The sequence below is a fragment of the Salvia splendens genome, chromosome 17 (assembly GCF_004379255.2).
Source record: "Salvia splendens isolate huo1 chromosome 17, SspV2, whole genome shotgun sequence".
Taxonomy (NCBI): domain Eukaryota; kingdom Viridiplantae; phylum Streptophyta; class Magnoliopsida; order Lamiales; family Lamiaceae; genus Salvia; species Salvia splendens.
This window is the reverse complement of record NC_056048.1, coordinates 27,507,460-27,520,028: the sequence shown is the minus strand read 5'-3', so window position 1 is coordinate 27,520,028 and position 12,569 is coordinate 27,507,460. Positions and strand designations below refer to the sequence as shown.

General features: G+C 43.1%; 1 protein-coding gene across 1 annotated transcript; it reads right to left on the bottom strand.

Annotated features, from left to right (window-relative positions):
- Window positions 1-44: 44 nt before the first annotated feature.
- On the bottom strand, window positions 45-12,298 carry LOC121774738 (protein trichome birefringence-like 33). Its single transcript, XM_042171615.1, has 7 exons — window positions 9,785-12,298; window positions 9,186-9,399; window positions 8,824-8,998; window positions 8,209-8,414; window positions 7,935-8,093; window positions 7,661-7,855; window positions 45-189 (listed from the first exon to the last, which is right to left on the bottom strand). Exons 1-7 carry the CDS (start codon window positions 9,969-9,971, stop codon window positions 45-47), a joined length of 1,281 nt encoding a protein of 426 aa, XP_042027549.1. The 5' UTR covers window positions 9,972-12,298.
- Between the last annotated feature and the right edge of the window lie 271 nt (window positions 12,299-12,569).

Genomic DNA, 12,569 nt, shown 5'->3' with positions numbered 1-12,569 from the left:
TAACACAAAACCCTTGAAACCACTCACTCACTTTGAAGAATCAATCAAGGATAAAAAAACTTAGCAAAGAGAAGCTCATTCCAAGTATCTTGAAGTCCAGGCAAACACCAATGAGCACAATCGGCGTAGCTCACCGGGTAGGCGAGCTGCGCCGGCGTCAGAGGGTTCCACTGCTGTTTATAAATAGAAGTGTGGGTGATGGGGTACGGACTAAACAAGCCCAACAGCAGTGACGGCCCATCAGCCCAAAGCCCAAGGAAGAGTATGAGTTCGGCATTACCAAAGAGTTCGGCCTCAGCCTACAGCTCGGTAAAAGCCAACCAACCATCACGCTCTCAGGTCGGCATCAAGCTCTACTCTCAGATCGGCAACCAAAGCAGTTCGGTCTCAGTAAGAGTTCGGCCTCAGCCTACAGCTCGGTAAAAGCCAACCAATCAAGCTCTGCTCTCAGGTCGGCATCAAGCTCTACTCTCAGATCGGCAACCAAAGCAGTTCGGTCTCAGTATTCGACCGAACAAGGAGTTAGTGGACCCATACAGGATTTCCACAACTTCCAACACACCCACTACCACGTGGTGTCAACTCAGGCCACGATCGTAGGCCATGACCTACGCTACATGCATGACCTCCACGACATCCACAACCATCATTAGTGGTGATGCAAGCCACGATCTTAGTTCAATGTATAAATAGAACTTAGATCAGATAGAAAAAGGTTAAGCTCTCTAGAGATAAAATACCATATAGCTAGTCTGTGTTGTAAGCTGTAATCCCAGATCAAGCAATACAATCTTGCCCTCCCTTCTTCCCGTGGACGTAGATTTACTTCCGTAAATCGAACCACGTAAAATCTCTGTGTCGTGATCCGCATTTTCATTCTCTACCAGCATTTACAAACATCAGAAATTCGCGGACTCATCACTGGCGCCGTCTGTGGGAACCAGAGAACCAAATTTGTGATAAAGCGAATTTTTGACCCTTTTTCCACCCCAAAAAAAAAAATGCATACCAGATCACACACTACCCGTAATACCGTTCGTGAAAACCATGAGGAAGCTAGTCCAGCCCGCAGGTCCGGAAAACAGCCTCGGGAGACATCTACTTCCAGTTTTCACGATGAAGGAACAAGCCGCTCAAAAGGTCCACACACCGAGTCTTCCCAGCAGCCTGATTTGAATGAGGCTGTCAAGCTGTTCTTGGCTGAGAAGCAGGATGAGTTCTTAGCCTTCCTGCAAAAGAGCCAACAGCCGAAGACGAAAACGGTAGATTCTCCTTCCTCGTCCAGACATGAAAGTCACTACCGCAGTAGTACCGTGTCTTCCAGGAAGAAGAATCCTCAACCCCGACATGTTCCTGTTCCTCCTCGGTACCGGAATCACAGGAGACCTCGATCTCCTCCATACCGAAGAGATGTCGGGTTCGCCATGTACGGAGCATTGAAGACTCCGTTCTCGGACGATATCACCCGAACTCCCCTTCCACAGAACTACCGAACTCCGTCGATGACTTATGACGGGTTGGTGGATCCTCATGACTTCCTGGGACGCTATCAGTATAATATGGCGAACCAGGGTCTCAATGAGGTCCATATGTGCAAGCTGTTCCCCGAGCTGCTCATCGGGAACGCCAGAAGGTGGTTCGACAGCCTTCCTCAAGGCAGCATTAGATCCTACCGAGATCTGATGGATGCTTTCCACAGGAGGTTCTTTCAGAAAGCGGAAGCCCGGAATACTTCGGCTCAGCTGCTTTCTATACGTCAAGGTCGCGACGAAAAGATCAGCGACTTCCTGACGAGATTCCATAAGGAATGCCTACAAGTAGATAATCTCAATGATCTACTTATCATTTCGGCATTCCAACATGGAATCCTGCCCGGAGCTCTCTACAGAAAGCTCGTGGAATGCAGTCCGCAAACAGCTCAAGAGATGTGGGACATTGCGGACCAGTTCTCCCGAGCCGATGAGGCAGACCGTCGAAAACGGTCTTTAGACAGCTCATCTAGAGGAGACGAAAAGAAGCCCGATCATAGCGATCAGAGGCTTCCTCGCCGAACACCTTCCCCACTAAAGGAGGGATAGCGGTCATCCGAGGTGATCAAAAAAGAGCAAGACTGCAGATTGCGCTTAAAAGTGCCGAGCAATCAGATCGGCACCATCAAGCATAGCAATCAAAGCAGGAGGAGTCAGAGGCAGGCGAAATGACCGAAGTCACACCGGAGCCGAACTCCATGGTGTACGGCACTGAAGCCGTGATTCCGGTTTAGATCGGCATACCCAGTCCCCGAACTCAATTTCTCCTCAGAAATGAATGGTGACGGACTGAGAGCCGAACTAGATCTTGCCGAAGAAAGAAGAGAATTGGCCTGCATAAAAGCAGCCAAGTACAAGGAGCAAGTAGCCCGGTATTATAACCAAAGGGTGAAAAAGCTGCAATTTCAAGTGGGAGATCTCGTCTTGAGAAACAACGAAGTAAGCCGAGCAAAAAAGCTGGGCGAACTCGAACCCACATGGGAAGATCCATATCGGGCGTCAGAAGTCCTCGGCAAAGGGTCTTACAAATTGACCCACGTGTCAGGAGCACAAGTACCCCGAACATGGTACGTTTCCAACCTCAAAAAGTTCCATTTGTAAGAGACAGTCCGGTCAGTCAGTTGTTCGGTCAATGTGCTTTCTTTGGTTTGCTTGGTCTTTGTTTGTCTCTGTGCGTTTTGTCTGTGCGTTTTGTCTGTCTATGTGCGTGTCGTCTCTTACAAATGTTACTGAGGTATCTTGTTCTTCGAAGGCTGATCCCCTTCTTAGAACATATACAAGCCAACGATTGTGAGTCAAAGCTTCTAAAGAGGATACAAGACCACAATTCAGCTTAAACAAGCAGTTCGTCTGAAACGAACTGCAATAAGCCAACGATTGTGAGTCCAAGCTTCCAAGGAGGATACAAGACCACAATTCAGCTTAACAAGCACTTCGTCTGAAACGGACTGCAATAAGCCAACGATTGTGAGTCCAAGCTTCTCAGGAAGATACAAGACCACAATTCGGCTTAAGAAATAAGCACTTCGTCTGAAACGAACTGCAATAAGGGAAAGTCCGATCCACGCGATAAACCTCGCCGAATTAGGACGACCAAGTTCGGTCAAAGAAGTTTACCTCATAAGACCGGGGACGACCATGTCTAGTCAAAGAGGTTTACTGCATAAGACCACTTCGGTTAACTGGGAAAGTCCGATCCACGCGATAAAACTCGCCGAATTAGGACAAGGGAAAGTTCGATCCCGGCGGCAAAAATCGCCAAATTAGAACACAGACCAAGTCCGGTCAAAGATGTTTATTTCATCAGACCAAAGACGAGTCCGGTCAAAGATGTTTATTTCATCAGACCAAAGACGAGTCCGGTCAAAGATGTTTATTTCATCAGACCAAAGACGAGTCCGGTCAAAGATGTTTATTTCATCAGACCAAAGACGAGTCCGGTCAAAGATGTTTATTTCATCAGACCAAAGACGAGTCCGGTCAAAGATGTTTATTTCATCAGACCAAGGACCATGTCCGGTCAAAGAAGTTTACTTCATAAGACCAAGGACCAAGTCCGGTCAAAGAAGTTTACTTCATAAGACCGAGGACAAGTACGATGAAATTTTTTCGCTAAGCTGTAAATACAGTGTTAGAAGCGAAAACAAAATTTCATTTTTCAAATCCTGTTCGGCACACAACTCCGCTACCCTACAAGATGGCGTTACGCTATTACAAAGGACTATTCTACTGTCCAGGGTTGCTAAAGTTGAGCCATCTGTTCACAAAATCCTCGTGAAGCTGAGTTCGGGCGTTCCAAGCAGCTGCAGAATAAGCAGGTCGACGAGATGCTCTAATCGACCTGCCACCTCTTCTCTGAGCCCGGGAAGCCCTAGCACCTCGGCGGCGAAGAGTCTCTTCACGAAGCATTTGTTGATCTTGCTCACTCATAATCACAGCTCCTCTACGAACTTCAGCCTGTTCTCGTCTTGACGTTTCCGGCTGTTCCAGAGTTCGTTGCTGACTTGGAGTACGGTTTTGAGCAAGTGAATCAAGGGTTTGAACTGGAGTATGAACATCTGTTGGCGAGAAATGCCTAAGGAATCTCTCGATTGGAGGACGCCGGGAAAGAACGATGTCGTACCGAGAAGCCCAGCGCCGCAATGATTTCACAACTTGTTGGCAAGCCGAGCTCTCCAGCGCATTGTTCCTCCGGAGTACATGATATTCCTCCCACAGTTCGTCAACTCGTTCCTGAACTTCTGAGATGGTCATTCCCCCGCGCCTGCTGATGAAATCCTCATACGCAGTCCTCTCAGCCACGGCGGTATTCAGCTCGGCCTCCAGATCCTTCTTTTCGGACTCTAAGTCCCTATTATCAGTCTCCAGCTTCATTGAACGAGCCAAGAGTTCGTCATTCTTCATCTGGTCAGCTATAGCTCTTTTCTCAGCTTCGTCTAAAGCCGAAGAGTACAGCCGCTTCCAGTGAAGTACCTCCAGCTCCTTGAGAGTTAAGAATACAAAGCAGCTACGTCAGTTCGGCATTTCAGCTTACCGAGCAGGTAGTAAACCACAACAGGGGTAAGAGAGTACGAAAGGCTATACGAAGACACAAGAGCAGAGAAGAATTTTTTCATTCATAAGAAAAAAAAATTTTCTATACAAGGAGGGCTTCAAGGCCATTTTACATAAAGGAAGAAACTAAACTAAGAGAAGGGAGACGAAATCATACTTCGCTAACTTCGTCTCCGCCTTCTCGGTGGGGTTCAGCTTCCTTCTCCTTATCTGCTTCAGCTTCAGCCTCTGCCTCCTTGCTCTCCCCAGCCTGCTCGGCGCCACCGTAGCCGATCTGCTGCGCCTCCTGATCGGCCTGCTTATCGCCGACCTCCTGCTCCAGCGGCTCGGCCTCACCCTCTCCGTTGTAAGTCGAAGCGGGTGAAACGGGTCCCACGGAGGCAAAGATAGCCTCCAGGTTCTCGTCCCGATCAGCTCGACAACTCCGGACTCGGTCTGCAGAAAGCAGGACCGAGGATGAAGCGAGCTCCTCAAGGAGCGGCAGATTCTGAAGCCGAGCTGCTATCTCTCGGCTGTACAGAGGCAGCACGACGTCGGCCCCCTGCTCGCCCTTATCGGTAATTAGCCTTACCAGATCACCGACAAAGGCCGAGAATTGGTGGCTCAGAAAGAGTTTCTCCACGAAAGCACGGAGACCCTCTCCTTGGGCAACCACGGCGGCAGCATCCCTCCGTTTCGTCTGCTCTCGCTGGATGACGAGCTGGTTTTTGGCAAACTGAGCTTCATCCTGGGCCGAAATCCTAGCAGCTCTGGCTTTCTCAAAGTTTGCCTCAGCCTGCTCGGCCCGGTGACAAGCAGCCGCCAATTTCCTCTGCATCTCAGCATAGTCGTTGGACGCTTTGGAGAGTTCGACGGCGACGAGCTTGGAGAGCATATCGTTCCTCTGAAAATGGATAAAGAAAAAAGTCAACAAAGGGGCCACAAAAAATACAGGAAAAAAAGCAAGGCCAGAAAATCAAGAAGAGAATTCACCTCGGCGAAGTCCGTGGGCCATAAAAACGGCTCACAGATATGTTCCGAAGGAGGCGCCAAGACCACGTCTTTCTCTGGCGCTCTCGGGGGCTTCTGGGCCTTCCCCTTCCCCTTTGCCGAAGTCGACTCCGGCTTCTTCGGATCCGAAGAGGTTTTTTGCCTTTTCGGAGTCCTCTCGGCATCAGACGCCGAGCTGGTGGTTTTCGGCCTCTCCGGCTCCTTGGACTCCGAAGATTTGCGGCTAGCCTTATTCAGCATGTACACTGCCAAAAAGCAAGGAAACAAGGTTAGTTTTCGCTGCTAAAGCAGTAAAGCATAAAAAAGAAATCCTCACCCTCAGTTTCTTCGTCCGAAGACGAGATATTGAACACGAGGTCGCCCTTGACGAGCTCAGTTTCCGAGTATTGTTTCCTAATCATAGGAATCTTATTGAGCTCGCCCTCGAGCTCGGCCAACGGTTCTAACCGAGGATGAGGAATCACGGACTTCGGCCCTCTCCAGGGAAAGCCCGGAGCCGCCGTCCTATTATAAAAAAAGAAGCGGTTTTGCCATTTCGGCCACTAGGTTTTGCAGAATGCCCTAAAAGGCTGTAAGGGGATCAAGTAAAACCAAGATCCCTTCCTTTTAAATTGGAAAAAATTAAGGATTGCCCGCAGAGACAGATCCTTATCTAGCCTACGGAGTTCGGCAGCAAAAGCCGACAAGTGCCTCCAAGAATTCGGAGTCACCTGACCTAAAGGGAGTTGAAAAAAATCAAGAAGCTCTACAAAAGGTGGGGGAAGAGGGAAACGAAGCCCGCATTCTAAGCAGGCTTCGTAAACGGTGGCATAACCCTCCGGCGGGTCGTTAGCCCTATGATCATCGTCGGGAACCACCGCCTTCCCCCCGGGAAGAAGATATTTTTCGTGTAGAGATATCACGGTGTCCTTACTCAAGACGCTGTGAAAGTATTCTACAGTCTTCTCTCCGGACTCTTTCCGGCTAGAAGACCCCTTGCCCCCTTTCCTACCACTACCTAACTCGGAAGAAGAAGAAGAAGACATGGTTCTTACTCTTTGCAAAATCTGAAGAAATTCTGAAGAAATTCTTGAAAGCGGAAGGAAATTTTTACGCAAAGGAGATAGAGTGCAGAAGAAGCAGTCGCAAAAGTGCTTCAATGATGAAGAAAGGAGGTATTTATCAGATTCGGCGAAGATTTCAAAATCGTCGCACCGTTTCGAATCCCACCTTTTCGGGATTCAACGGCCGGATTTTACTGTCGCATTTAATGCAGTCACGTGCAAGGCACGTCCCCTGACGTCAGCCTCCCCCGTACCTTTATCCAGAATGCCGAAGTGACTCGCTTCGCCGAAGTGATTCACTTCGTCTTTCGGGGGGGGTAGTGATGGGGTACGGACTAAACAAGCCCAACAGCAGTGACGGCCCATCAGCCCAAAGCCCAAGGAAGAGTATGAGTTCGGCATTACCAAAGAGTTCGGCCTCAGCCTACAGCTCGGTAAAAGCCAACCAACCATCACGCTCTCAGGTCGGCATCAAGCTCTACTCTCAGATCGGCAACCAAAGCAGTTCGGTCTCAGTAAGAGTTCGGCCTCAGCCTACAGCTCGGTAAAAGCCAACCAATCAAGCTCTGCTCTCAGGTCGGCATCAAGCTCTACTCTCAGATCGGCAACCAAAGCAGTTCGGTCTCAGTATTCGACCGAACAAGGAGTTAGTGGACCCATACAGGATTTCCACAACTTCCAACACACCCACTACCACGTGGTGTCAACTCAGGCCACGATCGTAGGCCATGACCTACGCTACATGCATGACCTCCACGACATCCACAACCATCATTAGTGGTGATGCAAGCCACGATCTTAGTTCAATGTATAAATAGAACTTAGATCAGATAGAAAAAGGTTAAGCTCTCTAGAGATAAAATACCATATAGCTAGTCTGTGTTGTAAGCTGTAATCCCAGATCAAGCAATACAATCTTGCCCTCCCTTCTTCCCGTGGACGTAGATTTACTTCCGTAAATCGAACCACGTAAAATCTCTGTGTCGTGATCCGCATTTTCATTCTCTACCAGCATTTACAAACATCAGAAATTCGCGGATTCATCAGTGGGCATCCTTTCTGTAGCTCGACATCTGCGTGATGTTGAGCAACGTTATCGGATATCCCGACTTCCTCAACTCTTCGTCTATCACATTCATCACATTCTTGTTACAATCCGATCCCCAGTAGTTTGCATCATCTATCATTTCTGTCTGATTGTAGCAGTTTCCGTACTCGTGAGCTCCCCATTCAAAGGCACTGTAAGATACTATTATTCAATAATTTGCATTTAGACATTGTTATTAAAAATGTGTGACAATTTATGATCATCACTGACTTTCCGTGCGTGGGAGACATGGTGGTGAAGAAGACTCTCGTCTTGTTCGGATCCATGTTTTCGTTAACCCACCACAGCATGCCCTTCATCGCCATCCGATAAGCCTCCTCTGTCGGCACTTCTGCTATGCCTATGTCTTCGTCGTCAAAGGCTCCCTCTCTGAGGCGCACGCAGAAATTTATTTTTGTATATTGGAATTTTCCACGGTTACATAATATTAAAAATCCGACGATGTTAATTATATGAAATTTTATTTTAGCTTGGCAATGCTTACTGTATCTTGAACTTGAGACCTGATATCCACCAAAGATAGGTGCTGAACACCATTATGTCGGCGCCTTTCCAGTGGTCGCCGTGCTTGTTGATGGAGTCTTTCCTCACCACTCTGTCGTTTGGTTTTATTCTGTGTATGACTGGATTGTCGGAGTTCGACTCCAGGAGAAATGGCGCCCAATAGAATTCTATTGTCGCGTTGTAATCCTGTAAATATATCGAGCTATTTTAAATGTCTCATTTTTCTATTTGGACTGCGGGTACATAAGACATTTTTTTAAATCAATATATGTGGTGGAAGACTAGTTGACTTTACCTCTTAAATAAATAAACACTATCCGGTGCTCACTAATTGTCCTGTTTTGCTATGCTATTTTTGCCATGTCTCCATTAATTATCTCATTTTATTTTTACTATATTTGGTAAATGAACCTAATATTCCAGTAATTTTCTCACCCGCAATTATTCTAAAACTAATTTATAAAAGTAACTCGCATTCCACTAACTTATTCTTTTCACTATTCTTAGTAAAATCAGGTCAAATATGAGACAATTAATGGGGATAATACATTTCACATAAAGCAATAAGAATGAACATGTGGTCTGAATCGTTTACCTTGGCCTCGAAAACAGCGAGTGAACCGTTCCAAGTCATGGATCGAGCATCGTACGAGGGTATGAACTTCTGGACAAGGCAAACCATCGAATAGAACTGGCCCATATTTATAGAGTCGCCCACAAACATCATTCTCTTGTCTCGAAGAGTTTCTAGCATTAACGACGCATTGAAACTGGCGCGTTTCACCCATCAGATGTTATTTTTGAGCCAAGTTATCATGAAAAATTGCAATTTTATTTTTGAACGTGAAATTGAATTTTACACCTAATATAAGTCAAATAAAGGTGTTGCATTCGTCCAATAAGAAAATACATATATACAATAATCGTATCTAAAGAACTCTGAACACAGAGAGAAACCTTGGAAGAGAGCAAGCATGAGGCTGCCATCGCCAATGCTGGTAATCCGTGTCGGCGCGGCCGTGTTCCTGACACGTCTCCGGCGAGGTAAGGAACGGACATTCAGCCTCCTCATAGAGCGGGCCGCGTTCGTCCCACACCCACCGCCCACTGAAGACGTCGCAGCCCCTCTCCGCCTCTCCCACCGCGAAAGCCAACTTTTCTCCATCCTTCCCTTTAACACAAATTCACACTTTTTATGCGTTGGCAATTGAAACTTAAAATAAAAATATAACTATCTTACATTAGTGTAAAGAGAAAACTGAAATCACTATATAAATCTCATATATGTCTATAAAAGTGGCAAATGCCCAGCCTCCAATTTCCTCACATATGTATAATTTATTTATCATAAAATTTATTTGTTTTAATTTCTCACTAATTGCCCCTATTAAACCTTTTTAATTTAAGACATATATATTTTTGCCCCTCCCGTTATAAAGGTATAAGTTTCTAGTTCTGTCCCTGTCTCCTACCAACAATTGGTTTTATGATAGAACTATGTGTTTCTATCATTATGTTACATTCAACTCAACTCGACTCAAAACACGACAACTCACTTTTCACTGGTGACGGTGACGAGCTCTGGTGAGGGCGGTGGACCTCGGATTGCCCCCTGAAGATGATGAGGAAGTGCTCGCCGTATAGGATCGTGATGAACAGAATGAGGGCCACTAGGGTGAAGGAGTACAGCGGCCGGTACCCCTTGCGGCGGAGGGCGGCGGAGGACGACAGCGGCACATCCATTTTTTGTGGTTATGTAATAATTTTGTGTTGATTAATTAGGCGTGAGGAGTCAATAAATACAAGTATGCAATAGTTGAGAGGAATTTCTAGTTTAGTTTTGAATCAACACACAATTATGGTTGCAATATTTTAGACAGAATGTGGTAGGTTTAATTTAATTTTCAAATGAATATCTAATCTTTTATGGTTCATGTGCTGCAATAATTTTATCTAAGGTCAACATCTATCCTAACGCACGATTATCTCATTACCAGACAATTATGAAAAATTGAAATTATAAATTTATATTCCAGTTTAAATAATACTAATGTAAGTTATCGAATAGAATCCAATGAAAAGTAGTGTTTTAAATGACAATGATCTCATATACAAATTCCTTAAACTCAATATCCTTGAAAGTTGAAACCATCCACTCATTTTGGAGGATGAATTATGGATAGAAGAGCTTAAAATATTGAACTTTCCTTATGAATAAGTTCTAATTAGTTTAATTTAGTTTAGTTTAAATTTTGCATTAAGATACAATCATGATAAATATATTAATAAAAGTTCATGAGTAGCCCATAAAAAAGTTAATAATGATTTTGGTCCTCCATGAACAAGCAAACCAATTGGGTTAAATCAGCCCTCCATGAACTAGCAAACCAATTTTAAATTTTAGATATAACAATTTGATTAATTAAAATTTCAGCTGACAGTCATTGAAAATGCATAATGTTTTATATTAAAATCAATTAAATAGAGTACTAGTTCATCATATAATGATTGAACTTATCTCTATCGGGATATACTATGGTGACATCATAGTTAAAATGACAACCTAGGTAAGCAATCAATCTGCAATACATAGACAAACAACTTGGCATATAGTTCAAAGCAACCTGAGATACGAAATCAGAGCACTATGGTGACACAATAGTTAAAATGACAACCTAGGCAAACAACTCGGCATATGCTTCCAAGCAATCTGCAATATGAAATCAGAGATAATCAAACAATCTGTGATACATAGACAAGTTAAGGTTGAATCTGCTCCTAAATCTTAAGGTCTTTATTGGGAGTAGATTGTTATTTTAGTTTGGGTTGTCATTTTAGTATAACCTTATCTCTCTATGCATGTTTGTGAGGATATTTTTATTTCATTTCTCAATATGCATTATTCACTTTGATAGTACGTGCAGGGTTCATTTTGATTATAATGTTGTGCGTCGATTATTTTATCCAAGGTCAATCAACTACCTACCCTATCGTGGATTTTTAAAAAGAAAGCGAATTCTTGAGATTTTAATTATATATTTTCGACTTTAATATCAATCATTATGCAAAACGAACTCTTATTAGCTGTTGGTAATCCAATAACAAAACTGCCAAAATCTGCAACTTTGTTCGCTGACCTAGTCTATTTCAGATTTGAGATTTATTTTTTTTAAACTTAAAATAAATCGAGTTTTGGAAGATTTAATGATATTTCTGACTTTTGTATCGATCATTATGGAAACTAACCCAACCTATATTTACATTTGTTCGATGAATTCATTTTTTTCGATTAATTATATATTGTATGTTGATGGACGTGGAAAAATATCAAAATATTGAACTTATTGTACTAAAGTATACGGAATTTTTGGTATACTGTGATTTACTATAAGGCATGATACTTAGAGCATCTCCAAGGAGATAGGTAAATGGATAGATAAACTAATATAACTACCATATTTATCTTTTTTTTTATGAAAAATCATTATCCAAGGGGAGAGGTATTTGAGAAGGTATTATACATTTTCTCATTTTGAAGAGTATATTTACCTCTCCATCAATGAAGAGGTAAAATCTTATAACTACCATATTTACCTTCTTTTCATGAAAAATCATTCTCCAAGGGGAAAGGTATTTGAGAAGGTATTACACTTTATGCTTTTTAATGCATTTTGTATGATTATTTTATTTAAAAGAATTAATTTACCTTTCTATATACCTTTTTCCTTTAGAATATGTTACTTTTTAGAAGGGTATATTTCACTTTTTAAGAAGGTAAATATATGATATACCTTTTCTATATATCTTCCCTTCTTGAAGATGCTCTTAGAGAAGTATTTTGGTAGTATGAAATTTCATAATTCATATATATACCATGGTATACCATGGCTTACAGAAATGACGAAATATACTGTAATTTAAGGTAAGCTGTATATATACCGATAGGAGAGTATTATATTGCTAACTCAATACTTAATTGTTAACTATAATTAAATAATAGCTATTAGATATTCAAATCAAGGGCTTAGATCATCAGCCCAGAATGTCAATACGATCAATAAAAAACGTCAATAAGGGTATTAAGGTCAATTTATAACAAATTAGTTGTAACTAACTTTTGAAAAATATCCCATAACTTTAAAATGAATATAACTTTCTCGATTTAAATTATTTTTTCGCACAACATATATCAAATTAAAGATAATTTCATAAGGATTCTAACGAGATATCACTTGCATATGTTCTGATTTCAAAATTTGAATTTTTTTTTGAAAATTTTCATAAATTTCGTTAACAGCTCTATATCAATGCACATCACACATAATATGTCGATACAATACT